This window comes from Ursus americanus, chromosome 24, assembly GCF_024610735.1.
Source record: "Ursus americanus isolate L20-20 chromosome 24, mUrsAme1.1.p, whole genome shotgun sequence".
NCBI classification, from domain to species: Eukaryota; Metazoa; Chordata; class Mammalia; order Carnivora; family Ursidae; genus Ursus; species Ursus americanus.
This window is the reverse complement of record NC_142150.1, coordinates 3,378,385-3,398,149: the sequence shown is the minus strand read 5'-3', so window position 1 is coordinate 3,398,149 and position 19,765 is coordinate 3,378,385. Positions and strand designations below refer to the sequence as shown.

At 40.5% G+C, this 19,765-nt stretch overlaps 2 protein-coding genes across 12 annotated transcripts in view; one reads left to right on the top strand and one right to left on the bottom strand.

Annotated features, from left to right (window-relative positions):
- Positions 1 to 10,370, top strand: part of BTBD10 (BTB domain containing 10) — a 74,505-nt gene extending 64,135 nt beyond the window's left edge. For 3 of the 6 annotated variants that reach the window (XM_087855289.1, XM_087855290.1, XM_087855291.1), the window contains 4 exons: positions 3,443 to 3,640; positions 5,448 to 5,552; positions 6,194 to 6,304; positions 9,244 to 10,370. In XM_087855289.1, coding sequence (XP_087711415.1) covers positions 3,443 to 3,640; positions 5,448 to 5,552; positions 6,194 to 6,304; positions 9,244 to 9,554 — 725 coding nt within the window. In that variant the 3' untranslated portion in view covers positions 9,555 to 10,370. The remainder of the gene's footprint in view (positions 1 to 3,442; positions 3,641 to 5,447; positions 5,553 to 6,193; positions 6,305 to 9,243) is intronic. The other 3 variants (XM_045796526.2, XM_045796527.2, XM_045796530.2) reach the window with 1 other exon arrangement.
- Positions 10,371 to 10,481: 111 nt separating this feature from the next.
- BMAL1 (basic helix-loop-helix ARNT like 1) overlaps positions 10,482 to 19,765 on the bottom strand; it is a 100,800-nt gene continuing 91,516 nt past the window's right edge. For all 6 annotated transcript variants that reach the window (XM_087855287.1, XM_087855288.1, XM_045796522.2 and 3 more), the window contains 4 exons: positions 18,801 to 18,909; positions 16,154 to 16,247; positions 12,450 to 12,552; positions 10,482 to 11,698 (listed from right to left, as the gene is read on the bottom strand). In XM_087855287.1, coding sequence (XP_087711413.1) covers positions 11,538 to 11,698; positions 12,450 to 12,552; positions 16,154 to 16,247; positions 18,801 to 18,909 — 467 coding nt within the window. In that variant the 3' untranslated portion in view covers positions 10,482 to 11,537. The remainder of the gene's footprint in view (positions 11,699 to 12,449; positions 12,553 to 16,153; positions 16,248 to 18,800; positions 18,910 to 19,765) is intronic.

The window sequence follows — 19,765 nt, the reverse complement described above, 5'->3', positions numbered from 1 at the left end:
GGGGAAGACAGACAAACCAGGTGAACAAATAACATACAGTATGTTAGTGATCAGTGCTGAGGAGGGGGGAAAGTAAGGAAGGGACATAGAGCAGCCAGAGAAGCCTTAACTGGAGAGGAAAACGTAATTTCAATAGAGGTTAACAGTGAGTGCAAGGGTTGAGGCAGCTTGCCTGACATGTCTGAAAGCAGCAAAGAGTTGGAGAGAAGTAAGTGAGAGTGTCCGCAGTAGGAGATGAGGGTAGGAGGGGACTTAGGTCATGTAGGACTTTTATCTTTTGGCTTTTACTCTGAGTGACGTGGGAAGCCGTTGGAGTGTTTTGAACAGAGGAGTGGTATGATCCACGAGGTTGTACCATTTCGTGGGAGCACTGTTCACACAGAATTCAGTATAGAGTTGTGCAGTGCTGTAGTCCTGATCTGACTGCGGTTTAAAAGAATTACTCTAGACTGTTATGTTGGAAATGGATTGCGAGGGGAATTAAGATAAAAAGTAAAGCTATCTTTAGGAAGCTATTGCCATAATTCAAGTAAGAGATGGTGGTGGCTTAAATCAGGGTGGAAGCAGTGGGAGGTGTCAAATTCTGGATATATTGGTCAGGATTTGCTTGTTGATTGAGTTATGAGATGGGGAAGAGAGAAGAGGACTTTAATTGGAAATGTGGAGTTGCCATTAAGTGAGATGGGGGAAGACTTCATGGGGAGCAGAAATTTAGAAGCTTGATTTGGGACATGTTAAATTTGAAATACTTATTAGACATCCAAGTGGAAATGGTTTGTTGGGCATTGGGTATACATGTTCAAAGTGTAGGAGAGAAATATGGGCCAGGCTAAATTTAGGTGCGAGATACATACACACACATACACATATATAGGATTTATGTAGGATATATATCTATATGTAGTGTTTAAAGAAAATATTTTTTAAATGACTCTACACACTGGTCTGTAATCTCCATTTTTATGTAATAGGTCTTTATGGACCAAGTTGAGGATTTGGGACTTTTATTCTAAGGATACTATAACCCATGAAAGATTTAAAGTAGAGGAGATGCATAATTTGACTGCTGGGGGAAAGATAAATTACACAGGGGCAAAAGTAGATGTTGGGGAAATGTAATTAGGTTTTATTGTAGTTTGGGTGAGAGTTAAAGATGACTTGGACTTGGTGGGGGCATTGGGGATGGAGTGTGTTCTGGTTAAGTATTGCTATGTAACAAACCATTAGCATAGAGTATAATTTTTATTCTGTGGGTCAAGAATTCAGACAAGGTACAGCAGAGGTGGTTTGTGTCTGCTTCACTCTGTCTGAGGTCTCATTTTATGAATAATTGAAGGGCTGAGGTGACGCAGAAGGCTGCAGGCTTCTTCACTCACAAGTCTGCTGCTTGCACTGGGATGACTCAAAGGCCGGGTTCAGCTAGGACTGTCAAACAGAGAACCTGCATGTGGCCTCTGCGTGCATCTTGGGCTTCTCCAAGTCTGAGACTGGGCTCAGCAGGGAAGCACTCGGAGAGTGAGCATTACCCAGGGCCAAGGCAAAACCGCAAGTCATGCGCTGTCACCTCTGCCATGCTGCTCTGGTTACAAGCAAGTCAGTATGACCAGCCTAGGTTAAAGGGGAGGGGAATTAGACTCCCCCTCCAGGAAGGAGATGTCAAGGTCCCATTGCAGAACAGCATGTGGCATAAGAGATTCTACAGTTATCTTTGGTTAGCGTCTTCCCAGAAAAGAAAATGACACAATTCAAGGTGCATTTAAGAGGCGGACTTGATAGGGATTGGGAAATGGTTGAATTAAGAGATGAAAGAGGAATCAAGGGTTCGTTTATTTATTCTACAAGTATTTAAGTTCCTCCTATATGCCTGGCATTCTTCTGAGATGATTCTGAGAAATGATTGGAGGATGATGCCATTTACTGATTTGGAAAACACTGCAGGGAGAGGCAGATATGATTAAATTCACTTTTGAATATATTGAGTTTGAGGTACCTGTGAAGTAGCATCCCAGTGGAGATTTCCAGAAGGTAGTTGAGTATAATACATCTAGAATATAGAAGACAAGAATTAGTCAAATAAATTTGGGAATTACCAGCATAAGGTAAGAGAGGAAAGGAAAATTGTTTTGAGAAACATCAGTATTTAATGAACAGCTAGAGGAGAAAGGGTTGGCAAAGATGATCAAAGAAGAACATCCAGAGGAGAAAGAAAACCAGGGATAATGGCATCAGAGATTCTTAGGGGAAGAGGGTGTTTTAAAAAGAGGGTGGTGGTCCCTTTAAGAGATTCAACCGTGAAGTCAGATAAGAACAGGATCAAAACGTGTTCATTATTTTTAACAATCTAAAGGTCATTTGGAGACTATATTGAGAGCTGTTTTGAGGAATACTGAGTGTGGAAGCCAGATTGGAATTGGTTCAAAAGTTAAAGGAAAACGAATGTGTTGATTTATCTAGGAGTTTGGCAATCGAGGGAATTTAAAAAGAAGTCATAATGGAAAGTAGCCGGCCTAGAGAGAGGCATGGCTAAATAATAACACATGTTATTTATTCACTTATTATATCACTGTATATTATTAATAATTATTATGTAATTAGCAACCTGTTCTAGGGGGAAAAGCTCTACCCTGGGAGACTGTAGATTAGATGGAATTCTAGTTCCTGCTCTGACCCTCCCGGTAGTTCCTGAACTAGTAGTACCTTAAATAGGAGATAGGACACTGCCAATGTCATAGGGGGGAAAAAATTAGGTCAATGCAGGTGATTTTGTGGCCATGTATTTGGGAAATTGAAGTTATTCATTATGTCCATACTTAATGAGGGTGAAGTGAAATTATCTTTTACCCCTCTGACTTCTAGGGTCAGGTCTGCTACGTAAGTCCTGTACTATGCTGCATTCTGCTTGACATTTTGCCTTCCTTATCCCAAAGCCAGTTTACTTCTTTTCCTACGCCAAAATATCAATGTTGTTTGCAAATAATTTTCTGAGAAAGCAAGCATGGGAGATGGAATTATGGGAGCTATTTTAGTTCATAGGGACAATCTGAAAACATCCTTAAGATATACTTTTAAGATATAATTGCATATATTGATGGAAGACAACACGATACAGTAAAAAACTCCCTGGGCTAGGGTGAGGTTGGGGAATTTAATTTTGATTTTGTAAATTAGTTTTACAACCTTAGGTAGATCATTTCCTGAAGTATGAAATGAAGGCACTTGTGTTAGATGCTTTTAATTGGTCCTTCTTGCTGTAGGCTCTACAGTTTGTAAAATCTCTTCTTAGGAGAGGTTTTGTTGACTAAAGAATAACCACTGTATTTTGTCTCTAGGGTTGCACAGTAGATGCTGAAATAACCTGATGTTTTCTGTGTGTGTTGATTCTGCTCTTTTACTGATCAGTCATCAAAAAGAAATGAAGGTATTTTTGTGGGTTTCATTTCAGGTGCCCTAATGCATGAGTTATCAAATGATGGTGCTCGTAGACAGTTTGAATTTTATCTGGAAGAAATGATCCTGCCTCTCATGGTAGCTAGTGCCCAGAGTGGGGAAAGAGAATGCCACATAGTAGTCCTTACAGATGACGATGTGGTTGACTGGGATGAAGAGTACCCACCGCAGATGGGAGAGGAGTACTCACAAAGTAAGTGCTGTGGCGCGTTTTCTGTCTTAAATCATCACAGATTGTGTCTTCTAGAATACTGATCAAAGGACAGTTTTTATAAAGAAATTGAACGCTTACCTGTGTCAGGAGTCAGCAAACTATGGCCTGTGGGTCAAAATCCAGCCTATTGCCTGTTTTTAGAAATAAACTTTTATGTCTCGTCTATGGCTGCTTTTGCGCTACAATGGCAGAGTTGAGTAGTTGCAACACAGACCGCATGGCTCGCAAAGCCCGAAGTATTTACTCTCTGGCACTTCACAGAAGAACTATGCCCACCCCTGTCATGCACAGAAATGGTTTGTGCTTTGTTGAGGGTCTGGATCTTGATGGATTTTTTTTTTTCTTTGCATTTAGAAAGAAGCCTTCTAGGGAAGTAGATCCGGGAGTAAATAGATTATAAAAAATCAGCTGGTTTTTTAGATGAATTGTTATTAGTATATAAAATGAGAAGCTTCAACGCATTGATTTCTAGGGTGACTTTAAGTTCTAAGATATTCCCTTTTTAGTATCCTATGCGTTCTTGGAGGATATAGGGACCCTTCAGAAAGCTTTGTGGAACTATAGTTAGGTATTTCTGACCAAAACAGCTTATCTTGAGCAACAATGACTTTTTCCTTACTACACTTTCAAACCTTTTCTGATTAGAGCCTTTTGATCTTTTGGTTGTCAGAAAATTTATATTTTTTTCTTGATGAACCCAGTATAGTATTTTTGAGCTGTTTTATAGATTCGAGAAGATAAAGTTAAAAGAATGATTTGAGGAAGTAGGTAAAATAGCCCAGTGTCTTGTTCTGTAGTCCAGTCTGTGTTGACTTGATAAAGATTAGGGATTAAGTAAAAAATACAGAAATGTAGAAAGTTACCAGAATACTTTAATCTCTCATTTTTTCATTTTACTTATCCTTGTCTAAAATCAAAACAAAGCAGACTCCGAGGGGTATCCTTGTCTAAAATCAAAGCAGACTCTGAGGGTTTTCTTTTTGACTTCTAAAGAGTTTTGAAAGATTATTTTAACATAAGTTATGTTCGCACTTTTCAGAATTTACATCCACATGTTCCCTTTGCATGATATACTTAATGAGCGTTGTGATTCTTCTCTGGACAGTTGTAGTAATGGGCATTTTTGTTGTATTTCTTCATTCCTAGCTTCTTTGCTGATAGTAGTTTTCTGTAACAATATGTGGAATAAAAAGTTGAAACAAAACACAGGAAAAATGAAAGGCTAACAAAAATTAAAAATAAATATACTAAATTATTTTCCATTAAGAAAGAGGAATGAACAAATCAAAATAAATTGTATTTTAGTTTTCAAAAAGTTTGCCTCCAGGAGAGGAGAACCAGCTGTACAACACAGCAGTGACATTATAGTGATAGAGGGATTATGGTAAACCTGGCTTTTCCTTTTCAGTTGTTGCACTTCCCATGTCCGTGTTCTTTGGTTTGTTTTGTTTTTCATCTTAAGCTTTGAAGCTTAAAAAGGACTGAAAACATTTTTACTTAATTTGTCTAAATATATTTCATTTCGTGCCAAGATGTTTCAACCTAAAGAAGATCATTTAAGGAAACACAGCCTCTTCAGCCTGATTTTCCTAATTGTGACATTATGACAGCATCCATTCTGAGATGTCAGCAAATCTCTATCTTAAAATATCAGTAATCTTAAGGATGTAAATCACAAATTTACCCCATGAGTAGCATCTGTATTCGTATTTTCCTTTTATTGGCTCTTAAACCAGCATGTTTGGTTTGTGAGTGTGTTTTTCTTTTTTTGAAAAAACCTTTGCAGTTCACCTTTTAAGGGAGATAACTCCACCTGAAAGAGAGAAGGCGAGGAGGGTCCATCAGTCTAACTCCCTGAAGTTCCCAGCACATTTGGAAGACTCAACATGTTGTCAGTGGAATGTCTGTCCTTTGCAAAGCCAGTTTGCTCTAAACAGACTAACCGAGGCAGAACATGCTCGAATCTGCCATTTTTAACATCAGTATTAAATGGGGCTGTTCGCCTGAATTGAAAACAGTTTGTGGGGAGGGTCTTTGTCTTTTGGGGGAATTATTAATAGTTGCTCAATCCATGAAATATAAGGTGTATCCATTTTATCCTCTCTGACAAGGCAGTTGTTTCCCTTCCAGACGAGGCCTTGTAGGCATCACGGCAAAGTCCTTTACTTTGCCTGCTTGATAATGATGTGATATTGCCATCGTCTTTTGGTTCTCTTATTTGAAGAAAGTGGGGCGGATCCTATTGCAATAAGTTTGTATATGATATATCTTTCAGAAGGAGATTCTTCCTATGGATTGGGTTACCTGATTGATTATTAAAGCTTTTTTTGGTTTCAACTTAAGTAGACATTTGCTTATACATTAACTGTACTGAATTATCCTGTCATGTTGGCTAGTCATCCTTTCGCATCACTGCATCCATTATTTGGGCTTTTAGGGCTGTCAGGCCCCTTTGATGATCAAGATAATTTTAAGTTCATCTCCAAGTACTTTGATTTTAATAAGAAAATATTTCTGTCTTTTTGTTTCCAGTTATTTATAGCACAAAATTATATAGATTTTTCAAGTACATTGAAAACAGAGATGTGGCCAAATCGGTTTTGAAGGAGAGGGGTCTTAAGAAGATTAGATTGGGAATAGAAGGTAAGACATTTTCATTATTTTCTATTCATTTTCTTTTGAAAAAAAGAAAAGTTAAAAATCCCATTTAGAATATAATTTGAGAAATACATACTTTGTGAAAACTCAAATGATGACTGAATGAATTCTCATGCAGTAGACCTATAAATAACAAAAAATTAGCTTCTTTAATCTGAAAAGATAGAAAGCCATTAGAAATTATTTATTCCATAAGATCCCCTAACAATAGGGAGAGGTTCTATGCCCATTAGTGATCATTGGTGTTCCTTAAAGCCCAACAGAGCTAAAAAGGACGATCTGAAAATGCATGTGAAAGCATGTTAGTAGCTTACAGGTTCTTAAAGATACAATAATAGTTAACTTATTTTCAGATTAAATACAGATTTCAAACTTAATTTCATCTTATTAAATGCATACATTTTTAAATTGCTTTTACTTTGTGACTTAAATGAATTTTTCCAGATGCTATGTCAGATACTTCTTTTATTTTAAAGTGCCCTTACTAAGAACAAAGTATCTTCCTTGGCATAACGTGGCATAGTGTAAAGATTAAAGGTTCTGGGGCCACATTGCTTGTGTTCAAATCCTATGTATGACTGAATAATTATGTGACCTTGGCCAGGGCACTTAACTTCTCTGTGCCTCAGTTTCATCTAAAATGGGAGCATTAATAAGTACTTTATAGGGTTATTTTGATGACAGAATGAACTAATCCATGAAAAACACTTAAAACAGGGCCTGGCACATAGTGATTTATCAGTATATGTTTGTGATGCTGCTGATGAAGATAATGGTGTTGATCAGTGACCAGTTGAGGTGTTGGAGATCACAGTGGTGGGCTGCTGAGACATAGGAGGAAGAATGACCAGAAATAGGATCTTGACAGAAAGGGGAGGAGACTTCGGGCTTAAAAACATAGTGAAATTGCTGACACGTTAGCTTCACCAGTGTGTGTTGTCTTCTGTCATTTTGTAAATAGTGGGATTTAGCTGTTTGATTTCAGAGCTAGAGGGAAGGCTCCTGGAAGCTACTGCAGATTCGGAGGATGAGGAAGGCCTCTCTCAGGCAGAGATACTTGAATTGAAGCTTGATGACAAGTAGGTTGGAACCAGGTTGTAAAAAAGCCTTATATACTTCGTGAAGAACTTTGGACTTTCCCTTGAAGCATGAGGAAATCATTGGTAGTTTTTAAGCAAGGATGTAATATGATTGATTACACTTGTATCAGAGTGGTGATTCTATGTGGAGGACAAATTGTACTATGATGAGATGGGAATTTTAAAGACTAATAGTCCAAGAGGAATCAAGGACAAGGGAATAGAGCTGGAGACCTTTCTGAATTCTGGTGCTGCCCTGCACATGGTAATTGACTGGAAGTGTGAAACAAGACATTCTACAGAGGGTCTTTAAAATGTGAGCCCCCTTATCTGAGCCACATACATACAGGCTTTTACTTTGTGATTTAAATGAATTTTTCCAGATGCTATGTCAGATACTTCTTTTATTTTAAAGTGCCCTTACTAAGAACAAAGTATCTTCCTTGGCATAACGTGGCATAGTGTAAAGATTAAAGGTTCTGGGGCCACATTGCTTGTGTTCAAATCCTATGTATGACTGAATAATTAAGTGACCTTGGCCTTTTTTTCTGATTCTAATACAGTCTGTGGCCCATGAGCCAAATCTAGCCCATTGCCTATTTCTGACCCCCCACATTGCCTGTTTTTTATAAATAGGTTTATCGGAACATAGACATGCTCATTCATTTACATATTTCTGTGGCTGGTTTCACTTTACAGTGGCATAGTTGAGTAGTTGCAAGAGAAGCTGAAAATGAGCCTGAAATATTTACTGTCTGGCCCTTTACAGAAAATGTTTGCCAATCCCTGGTCTAAACTAGCAATTCTTGGTAGTAGGAGGGAGGGAAGGGACTTATAATAGTTTCTAAGGGGTATCTGTCTTTGGAAAAATTGCCTTACTGGTAAATGACTGAAACTTTTTCCAAACTAGAATTGTCTTCACTAATTGTTACTTTTCAGTATTTATGCAAGAAGAGGAAGATATAATTAATCGGAAGAAGCAGCTTTGGAATCACCAACCTGGATGAACTGCTTGGTTGTTGGGAGTACTGTTAAAATGATAAGGGGCTTAAAATATTGGCTTTGCTGACCTAGGTGCAGAAGTACGCCTAGAGGGGCGCCTGGGTGGCACAGCGGTTGAGCGTCTGCCTTCGGCTCAGGGCGTGATCCTGGCGTTATGGGATCGAGCCCCACATCAGGCTCCTCCGCTGTGAGCCTGCTTCTTCCTCTCCCACTCCCCCTGCTTGTGTTCCCTCTCTCGCTGGCTGTCTCTATCTCTGTCGAATAAATAAATAAAATCTTTAACAAACAAACAAAAAAAAAAGTACGCCTAGAACCGGTGAAGCTGGAGAACTCTATAGCTCTTTATCTTTTAACAAAAAAAAAAAAGAAAGAAAAAACCCAAGGCAATGTAAAGATGAGATTTAGGTTTAAGGAAATTAGAAGGCTAATGTGGCAATAACTTGCAGGCCTCGAGGCCAGATAACCCTGTGAAGGGAAGGGTTCAGGGATCGTAAGGATACACAGGTAGAGCCCAAGATGCACCAAACTACATACCACCATATTCAGGACCTATCCCCTCCATGTTTTTACTTCAAGAATATTTTTCTGGTGGTTAGTGTATTGAGTGGCTGAGAGGATGGTGGAAACTTGTGTGAATTGCATCAGCAGGATTTCTGTTTCTGGCTGTTGAACTGATGACTAAGGAGATGGAATACTGGTTTCCTTTCTTTGTTTTAATTTGTTCAGGAACTACAGCAGAAAAGCCCTCTTTAGACTAACTTGGGTGAGAAGTGTGTGGGACCGTGTGTGCACGCTTGTGTATGTGTGTATCCACAGTTTTTTTAAAACTTTTCTCTCCTCCAGGTTATCCTACCTACAAAGAAAAAGTAAAGAAAAGGCCTGGGGGCCGCCCGGAAGTGATTTACAACTATGTCCAAAGACCCTTTATTCGAATGTCTTGGGAGAAGGAAGAAGGAAAGAGTCGGCATGTAGACTTTCAGTGTGTAAAGAGTAAATCTATCACCAATCTTGCAGCAGCTGCCGCAGACATTCCCCAGGACCAGCTGGTAGTCATGCACCCAACCCCGCAAGTGGATGAGCTGGATATTCTCCCTATCCACCCCCCTTCTGGCAACAACGACCTCGATCCTGATGCACAGAATCCGATGCTGTGATGCTGATGTTCCTTGAAACCATAGCATGCTACTCTTCACGGTGACGCTGCGCTCTCCTCACTCTGCACTGCAAGGCCGCTCTCTTCATCGTGAGATGCACATGACAATGTTTAGGATATTGCAGTGTAGGCTTTTTTAAAGACCAAAGGTAGCTGAATGGTTTTTTAAATGAGTACAACTCTAGCATCCTGAGGTTCCAGTTATATAAATGTATTTGTTTACCAGTAGGTTTGTGAAATTGGTTCTTTGTGTGGGGGACAGTCCTTTTTCACACATCTAGATATTTTCAGAAGTGGTGAAAATTGGCAGCTGGGGTATTTTGGAGCTTAGGTTGATATTCATCACACCCCGGATAAAATGTAGAATATTATATAGTTGCACTTTATAAATGGTGGTTAAATGGAACTGTTCAAGCCATTTTTATAGTTGTGATGCACAATATAACTGAAATAAGTGCTTCTATCAAAGTATTCCTTCAGTAAAATGTGTATAGCTTGCGGCCCATGATGGGCAAAAGAGTATTTATCATTGGGCTTATCGGAGTGATTTGGAGGAGATCCAATGCCCATATCTTATTTCTCTCCAGTGCCGTTTTCGCCCTTTTAGAGTGAGTCACATGCGGGAAGTGTGAACATCAGAGGTGGTTTATTATCCAGTCTGCCTTACCCTTAATCTGTTCAGATATTTATTTACTAATTTTTTTTCTTAAGAGTTATGGGATAGGAAGATGAAGTGTTGGCTCTTCATTTACTAAATGATTGTAAACTCAAGTTTTTCATCAAAATAAAATTCCATTGTTTTAATGTTTCTGATTAACTTTATAACCATCTTGACCAGATGCTTTGTCTCATAATTAGCAGATTTCCTGTCTTGTTGGTATTAACATAACTAGAAACTACCTAGTAGCTCATGGAACTCCTGATTTGTGTGTGAGGAAGCACTTAGATTGATTCCCTACGAATCCACAGTAGTGTTTGACTGAAAAAACATTTTCTAGTCAAACCTAAGAAGATGGGTGAAATAACTTTATGAGATTATCCTATAACCTCAAGTTTCAGTGTTTTGTCCATTATACTGTGTTGCTCTTCTTAGCAAACTATTTGTGCAAGTGCTTTTTAAAAAGATACTCTGGAAGGAAGTGGAAGTACTTAATGTGTGAAGCCACACCGTGAGCAGAGAGGAGACGAGTTGTAGGAAAGAAGCCCATTGAATTTGTATTCACAGGATTTGAAATTTGTGTTTAAGCAGTAACATCACCATACTAACATAAAATTGCAGTAATTGGGAGATTATTTTAACAGTACGGCTAGGCTACTAACAGGAAAATTATGTAAGTCCTGGAGCTGTTACTGAAGGCCAGAAAGGCACTGTAAATGTTATTGGCATGGATTGTCCTGAAACAGCCACAGTAGAAAACTGATCCAGCCCTGCAGCACATAGGATTTTTTTCTATTATTTGAAATGTGAACAGTATTTATAGAACAAGGGAAACATTTATTAAAAATATTTAACTGTCTAATACATTATACTTTAACCCATATTTATAGTAAAGGATTCTTACAAGGAAGAATAAACGGCTTTATGATACAATTAGTATAAGAAATATCCACATGGGGGACTTCTCTGTAGTGTAAAAACACCATACATCTGAAATGACCATTTGCATATAAAAGCTACCAATGATGCTTCTGTGCACGATGATTAAAAAATTCAACACAAACAGAATCCAAAATATACAATTAATGCAAGCTATCCACAGCTAGCCCAATAATCGATGATGAGGAAACACTGGAGCAGGCTTATTTCCACTTTGTCTGAAGTTACACATAGTAAGATTGACTTGTATCAATGGCTCTGAGATGGCTTTTATGAAGACAGTACATAAAAGCTGTTCTCTCCTTATCCAGTAAGCTTCACAGACTGTAAAACTCCACCAGTAATGCACTTTGATACTGCAGCTGTTGCCAAAGCAACATGTAGTGTTTACAGCGGCCAAGGCAAGTCGCTAAAGTCAACAGGACCACCCAGTCCAGCATCTGCTTCCAAGAGACTCATTATGACGGCCATTGCTGCTTCATCATTACTGGGACTACTTGAGCCTTGGTCGTTTTCTATCATGTCTATGCCTATGTGAGGGTTCTCACCTGTAGGAGGAGATAAAGACCGGTCATAATACCAAAACATGTTAAACTTGAGTAAGCAGTTCCTAAACACACTTTTGTTAAGAAATGTACTTAACAAGAAGGTGGGAAGGGCGGAGGAGACTGCTTTTGGGGCTGCATTGCCATAATTTATTTTCTTAACTTTAGTGTGTTTCAGAGAGAAGAACCAACTTTCTAGAAACAAAGCACTTAAAATGCAATAACGATTAAAGCATTTGAGTTTACCTCATTTTAATATTCTGACATAACCAGTTACAAGGAGGAGCATACAGAAGGAAAGACAAACAGGAAGGTAGGGATTAGGGGAAAAAAAAATCCAGAAAGACAAATAGAGAAAAAGATGGCTGAGATGGGAGAAGCAAACTCTTTACCACTTTTAATACCCACTGAAATACTTATTGATCATCCTTCCAGGCTTAATATCTGAACCTTCATTAGCTCTCCCAATGAAGGGCTGATGGCCCACACGGGAAAAGCCTGTAGCCAGGCTGCTGGAGTCTCCTTTCGAGTTCCAGGGACAAATCTGGAGGCCCCCCCACCAGAACTCAACCATTAAATTCAACTTTGAGGTAAAGTTTTAAACACATTTTAAACAAATTTTAAACCTTTAAACTTAGTTCTTAAAAAATTTATCTGGAACTAGCTTGTTTTATTCATTCAGTTCTTAAAACAGACTTTATGCCCGATGTTACACAAGCCCATTGTAGTGGAAAGGGGTAATAATGCTACTTACCGAGAATAGAGGAGCTCTCAGAGTATGGATAACCTGGGTTTTCCTGAGCCTGCCCCGGTAGTAGGCCACTGGAAGGAATGTCAGGAGTCCCTCCATTTAAAATCTACAAACAGAGGAAGTTTTTCATACCATCAACAGTTCCAGCCAGTACTGTACTCAAGATCATCAAGAAAACGAGGCACGTTGAAAAGAGAAAGATAGGTGGAAAGTGTTCAGTTTCCCGTTGGATGATTTCAAACAAGAAACTGTTACAAATGGTCACAGTAAGAAAAACCTCTTCCCAAAATATTTTCTCTGTATGATTCAGCCCACACGGGCACTTTAAAGTCTGTGGATCACCTTATTCGCAGGACTGAGGCCAAGGACTCAATTACCTTGGTGACTGGTTAGAGTTTAGGAGAGGCAGTGATTCAGGTCTTGCCAGGAGGTGGCATTACAAATTTATTTCCGCACGCCAGCTTTTTGGTAGGGAAACCTTTAAGAATTGAGAACTCCAAAGAATTTTTGTTTATATATACTATATCAATAGTCACTATATTTGAAGTTAAAATAAATTTTTTAAATCTAATAAACCTATTAGATGTTCATGAATAGCATTTTAATGAAAAATAGCTTTTCTAAAAAAGCAAAAAGAAATGTCATCATTTTACCTTTTTTTTTTTTCCAAATCAAATGTCTGCCTTAATAGAATTTAACAGGATTATCATTTTCTTCAGTCTGTTTAGATGTTTGATTGACGTATATGAAGGAAATCAGGTATGTAGCTGGGAAAGGGAGGTTCCTTTTAACAGCCTTTTCAAACAACTCTGGTATTCTTTGATATTACATCAAAACTCAATAAGTGGAAGTTTCTTAAACATTAGGTGCAGTGTGGAATCTGAAACCATATCAATGAAATTCTATACTCGGTTATATAAAAATCCACTGGTATACCTTTGCATGATTTTGAAGTATCTTGCATTGGTCATTTGGAAAACACTGGCTGATTTAGGCAGATCTAAATGTTGACCCATTTCATTACACCTCAGAACATTTCATTATACCTCACTGTTGAAAGGTATTTCTGATGATGAGGTAATAGTAAGTTTTGGGAAGCTGTTGAGTTCAAAGCAGCAGATACAAGTTTTCCAAAAATTTTAATTTTTGCTTGAAAGCTAAAGTTTTATCATGGGCAACAATTACTGTCACCTGTCCTCCTTGAACTCACCAGTTCATTTGTTTTCAAGAAAAGGTATGCTAAATACCCAAGTCTGAACAACCACAGTTTGCAATAGTAAAAATGGTGTCCTTTGACAGAAGCAGTTCATTGAGCTCCTAACTTGGCTCTGTGAGTGCTTTTCCTTGAGACAGCCATTGTACTTCGGTGTGCGGCACAAGTGCTTTACGCATAATTTCCGTTTTGTGACAGTGTTAAAAAGATTTACTCAACGGTTTTATAAACTATTTTTACTGCTTATTAAGGACATCCTTAAATGAAACTGGCCTGAATTTTTGTTTTTTTTATCGTGAGTATACAGTGGTGAAGAACACACTGACTACTAGGGCAGGTTGGTACCACTGCCATGATTTTTGCAAAAGCACCAGCGCTTTTGCTCAGCGCTACTTTTAGCACTCTCAGTTCATGTATCAACACAGTGAGGAAAAAAATGCTTTAGATTATGAAAATAATTTTGCCCTTGCAGATCCCTGAAAGGATCTCGACCCCTCAACACCAGGTAACTGCTGCTTTAACTGAACCTACCTTAGTGCCTCTGGTTGTCCAGACTCCCAGAACCTAGGAGGTTCATTTAGAGCCTCGCTTTTTTAGCTTGACGCTGAATGAACTGCCCACTTTAAAAGTGACTGGAAAGGGCTGGAAGCATGGGGCCACCTTTACTGTCGTGGCTTTGGTACAATGCTGCCGTCATTTCTAACTCCCATCTTGTTTAAGCTACTCTTACAAGTCCTGTGGCTGAAGTCAGAATGTATTCAGAATTCCTTCCCTCAGACCCGTTTTTATAAGCCCAAAGAAGAAAATTTTTTCCTTAAATGCCTCAAAAATACTTGGGGCTTTGTGATGTAGAGTATAGTATTAGATCTCTGAAGCTGTTGGCGTAGAAAGAATCAAAAGTCAAGGGACCTAAGTTTGGGGCTATACTTGTTGAATGATTGGCCCAGCATTTAATATTTGGGACCTTAGATTTTTGTCACCTATAAAGTTGGGAGGCTGAGAAAATGTATATAGAAGTTCCCTGAGTAATATTTAAGCACCATACTGGAGTGATAACCTTTCAAAACAGTGGTGGGATTCTTGGTAATACCAGGAAGTCAAGTGTCTAAAAGCTGAACTGTGAAGCAGCGAAGGGGGAACCACCCCAAGGAGATGATGGATCCAATATGGAGGAAGGACCTAGGGATGTAACAAGAGAACAGGCCTAAGAGAAAAACCTGTAAACGGACTGGGGATGTACCAAGCCTAGGCTTTAACTGTTGATGCTATCTTCTGAGTCATTACCAAAAGCCAGGCACTTTCACATATATCACCTCATAACAGGACTTAATATACAAAGATGCTGAGCGTCCTAACCTACAGTAGCCCTGTTATAAAACAAAACTAGGGCTAAATAATTATATAGGGTCGCAGCTAGCACATGGCAAGGCCAGGCTTCAAGCCCAGGTCTATCTTTCATTGATCACTCTTACCCATTAATTTATTGACTTTGAAACCTTTGGTGGGGGGTAGAGTCAAAACGTATTTTCAAATAGAAATTTTTACAGAAGATTCATATATAAAATAGAGCCACCCTGGTAGAAGCAGGAGTCCTGACCTTACCCTCTTTACTCACCAACCACCATTGCCCCATCCTACCTGGCAGCACCACAGTCCTGGTAACCTGAGCCTCAGAAAAATGCAGTTCTGAAAACCCGTATCCTGCTTTTGATACACTCTGTGTTCTAGGAGTCCTGTTTATGTAAATTACAATATTCTTTCCCTCTGTATGTTTTGGGAGGTAGGGGAAGGAAGACCATGTCCAAAGATGCTGGGTCATCCTAACCTGTATTAACATCAGGCACTACAATTTGCGATTTACAATTAACATGGCACTACCCTTGTAAATTCTCTGGCAAAGATGAACACAGATGAGTGGTTTCTAAGCTTACAGATGGTGTAATCTTCTAGCCAACTCTTCATGAGGGCTGGCGACTGATACAGTACTTGTACCCAGTGCTGTCCTAGCTCAGGAGACCCAGGCAGCAGACCCCCCATGTATTCTGCAGCTGCAAAGGCATGGCTTGCTTTCCAAAGCACCAAAGTGCTCCTGCCAGTATTACTGTTTCCCATTCCTGCACTAGAGACTAATGATATTTTCTCCCTTGAAATTTCTTGGCAGAGAACTAGATAGTTTTTTTGTGTGAGGTACTCACTAACCCTTCCTTCATGGGAGCTCTTGAATTGCTCCCTCAATGCAATGGCCTCCCCATTCCTTAGAACATGCTTTCTGCCTTGCCCTATTCACATGAAATAAATCCAATAAGGATATCAGCAAGCCTCTCTAGCCCCACCCGTATGCTTTATACCTAAACTCACACAGATGCATTTACTTAAAAGAGGGTCCAACTTGTTTCAGCAACCACAATGGTAATTACATACTCCCATCCCCAACATTTTAGAACTTGGGCAAGAGGCTCTCCGGATTAAGAAGTCTTAGAGTCTTCAGCCTTACCTTCTTGCCTCCTGGAGAAGAGGCATCAGGGGGAGGTGTACTTGTGATATTTAATGGGCTGGAGCCACAACTGGAAGGGGATGACCCTCTTATTCTGTCAGAGAAAAGAGGAGTTAGTTATATTGTGTTTCCTTTTCTTCAGTGGGATGTGAGGGGTGGGGACTAAGGAGGAGGAAGAACTAGAAGAGGGATCGGCAAACTTTTTCTGTAAAGGGCCAAACAGTAAAACTACCCAGGCTCTGCAGGCCATATGGTCTTGATCCCAACTACTCAAGTCTGCCGTTGTAGCTTGAAAGCAGCCACAGACCATATGGAAATGAACAGGTGTAGTTGTAGTCCAATCAAATTATGTTTATAAAAACAGGCGAGAAGCTGTATTTCTCCCACAGGCGCCTGATCTAGAATGTAGTCCCTGGAGTCCAGCATCTCACTGACAAAGCCCTTGGTTTAGGGTTTGGATTTCGTGTTGCTGCGTTTCAAGTAAGTGGCCAGCTTCATTTCTTATAGAACCCAGATCACAGAGCTGGAAATTCAGAAGTTCAGCCTCTATCTAGAACTAGAAACCACAGCAAGTGAGATTTATCCTCTTCCCTACAAATACTTTTTAGCTAGTGAATACTCTTAGGAAACGGAAGGTGCTGGGGTGACTCAGCTACACCTAGGAAGTAGCCTTGCACTAGTAGTAGTAATAGGAGTAGTAGGGCAGCTGTTCCCGCGGTCTTCGAAAGCAACAGGTGACGAAAAATGGGTTCAGACCCTCTCAGCTAGTAGGTTTCTCAGTATAGGAGATGAAAGGAGAGAAAGCCTTAGAACACTCGTCAGGCTGAAGGAGCTCAGGAAACGAAGCCACAGCCTGGTGATGAAGCCGGAGTAAGGTGGCAGCTGTGTGACCCCCAGGCCCGTAGCTTCTACAGGGATGAATGCGGCTGCTGGGTTACCCAGGCAGCCCGCTCAACCACTCAGCAGTCCTCTGGCCATTGGCCTGTGTTACCTAGTTCTGTAGACTTGGGAGTGAATAAGCTTTCTCTCTCCTGGATCATAAGCTCCTCCAAGGCCGGGTGCAACTGTATTCCATGCACTCAGCATACACGGTTGGGTACTAATCACTTACTAAAAAAATTGCTGAATGTATCCCATCTTCCTTTACTTATGTCTATGAAATGACTATTGTCCCAGGTTCCCCATCTTGGGATTGCCTTTTCCTTGTTATTTCATCTTCTAGTCCTTAAATTACTGATTTTTCTTTGGAACAGTATCATCACTGAGGGATGGGCCTCGTTCCTGGGTTAGTAAGCACACTCACCTTCATCTCTTCCTATTCCAATCCAACTTCCATAATGCTTATTAGCACAACATTTTGGACATCTGCTCAGCATCCTACAATGAATGGGGTCTTATTTTTTTTTTTCTTGTCTAAACTTTTCAGCATTATTTATTAGGATTCTTAGCAATCTCCCTTCCTTGCTTCAGCTCACGCATGCTCCCTTTCTTCTATTATCGTAAAGAAAATAGACTTCTCACAGATTGTAAGGTCCTTGAGGTCAACACTGTTCTTGGATGGTTTCAAGCAAAGCACAGCACGTGTAGTGGCCGGTAAGAATCTGATTATCACTGCACACTGCCCTGACGTCGTCCTGAAGTAGACCCGAGGGGTCATATTTATCATTCCCATAGTGTTGGAACAGAACTGTCCTGCCCACTGGGATAAGAGCCCCTCTATGGCCGACTAGAAAATAAGACCACCTTTCAATTCTCCTGAGAGAATCCAGTGGCGGCAGGGAATAATTTTTCCCTTTTCTTATTAAGTTCCATGAAGTATGCATTCCTAAGGACCCAGTTACTACCCTCTCCATTCCCCAAATTCAGATGAGCGTGTAACTGCTTCCCTTAGTCACTACTCTTAAAGACTCAGATGTAATAATTTTTGAGCACTTACCATATGTCAGTTTCTGTTCTAGGAACATTCCTAAGACTTCTTACACTCCTAAAGCAATCTTTGGGAGATAGCTATCACCCGCCTTTTATGGCTTAATTAACAGAGACCAGGAAGTTAAGTGAACCCTTAAGCACAGCCAAGTAGAGGCCCAGAACTCAAACCCAAGTAAGCTACTTCCCCTCTTTCGTATGGGAAAGCAGCCCTCTCAGGAGGGCTTCTGCTTGGTTTCTATTACTAAAGCTAGGCAGCTATTCGACTAGAAGCAGCTAATGTTTTGTCAAGGCCCAGATCACGGACTGTCGCCACTCCTGTAGTCCTATAATGTTAGTGTTCATCCATCCTCATTAGCCCCTTGTCATAATACAAAGTAATAAGAAAGTTGAGTCTCCCAAAGAATTCCCTTTAACTCTGGCCTGTTTGGGTTTCACTCTTTCTTTCAGGCAAGATTCCTCAATCTTGGCATCACTGGCATTTTGGACTGGAAAATTCTTTGTTGGGGGTGGGGGGAGATGGGAGGGAGGCTGCCCTGGGTACTACAGGATGATTATCAAGCAGCGTCCCTGGTCTCTATCCACTGGGTTTTTAGCAGCAACATCCTACCCAGTATGGCAACCAAAAATGTCTCTAGGATTACAAAACACCCCTTGGGGGGCAAAATGCCCTGGGTGGAGAACCACTGGGTTAAGGGAGCAACTGGAAGGTGTTACTTGCCTGTGGATCTCCATGATTTCTTCAGCAATCATTCGACCTATTTTGCCTGCCCCAGCCCTGGTTCCCCCTGGAATCCCTGGAACAGTGGGGTGGGTCCTCTTTGGGCCACCTACAACAAAGGAATCTGAGAGTGGGAAAGGGGAACCGAGGAAGAAACGCTATTATGAGTTAAAACCAGTTCATCTTGTGGTCCATTTGAAGTTCAGCCTCAGGGTTATGCCCTAAGGGACAGCAGAGCCGCCGCTTGTCAGGAAAAGGCATTTCAGCAGAAGGCTCAAGTCTGCGTCCAGGATCAGAGACCAAAGCAAAGCATCTAATTCCCCTCCCGCACGCCATGTCTGTTTACTGACGACCACGGTACTGCAAGCCAGGGCCACAGAGGCAAGTCAGCAGCTCTGCCCTCAAGGAGCTCACAGTCTAACAGGGAGACAAAAAGACGAACAATGGCTGGAACGAAGTGTGGCAAGTTTGACAGATAAGCACAAGGCACCGAACTCCTCCAGGGCCAGGTGCAGCTTCCTGGGAAAGTTTAACTCAGAGCTGAGTCTTGAGAGAGGAGGAGAAATTAGCTTCGCAGAGATCAGGTGAGGAGGGGAAGACATTCCACGCACAGCCACCAATATACGCAAGAGCACTGAGGGAGGACGAAGCTTGGGAGACTACTCCGAGAAATTCCTCATGAATGACGATGGAGGAATGACAGATGAAACTGGAGGAGCTACCAATCAGATCATGAAAGGTCTTGGATGCCACATTAACGGATCTGGACGGGATCCAGAGGATACGGAGTGCCAAAGCACTTCCCACAGAAAAGGCACTTAGACTGGGTTACTGGAAAGTCCACTGCATGGAGAATGAACAACAGTGGAGGAAGGGGGTTGGGTGGGGGAGTGACAATGGCGTTAGAAAATTCTCTGCAATGATCCACGTAACAGAGGGGAGGGAGATGGAGAAGTCTAAGAGGT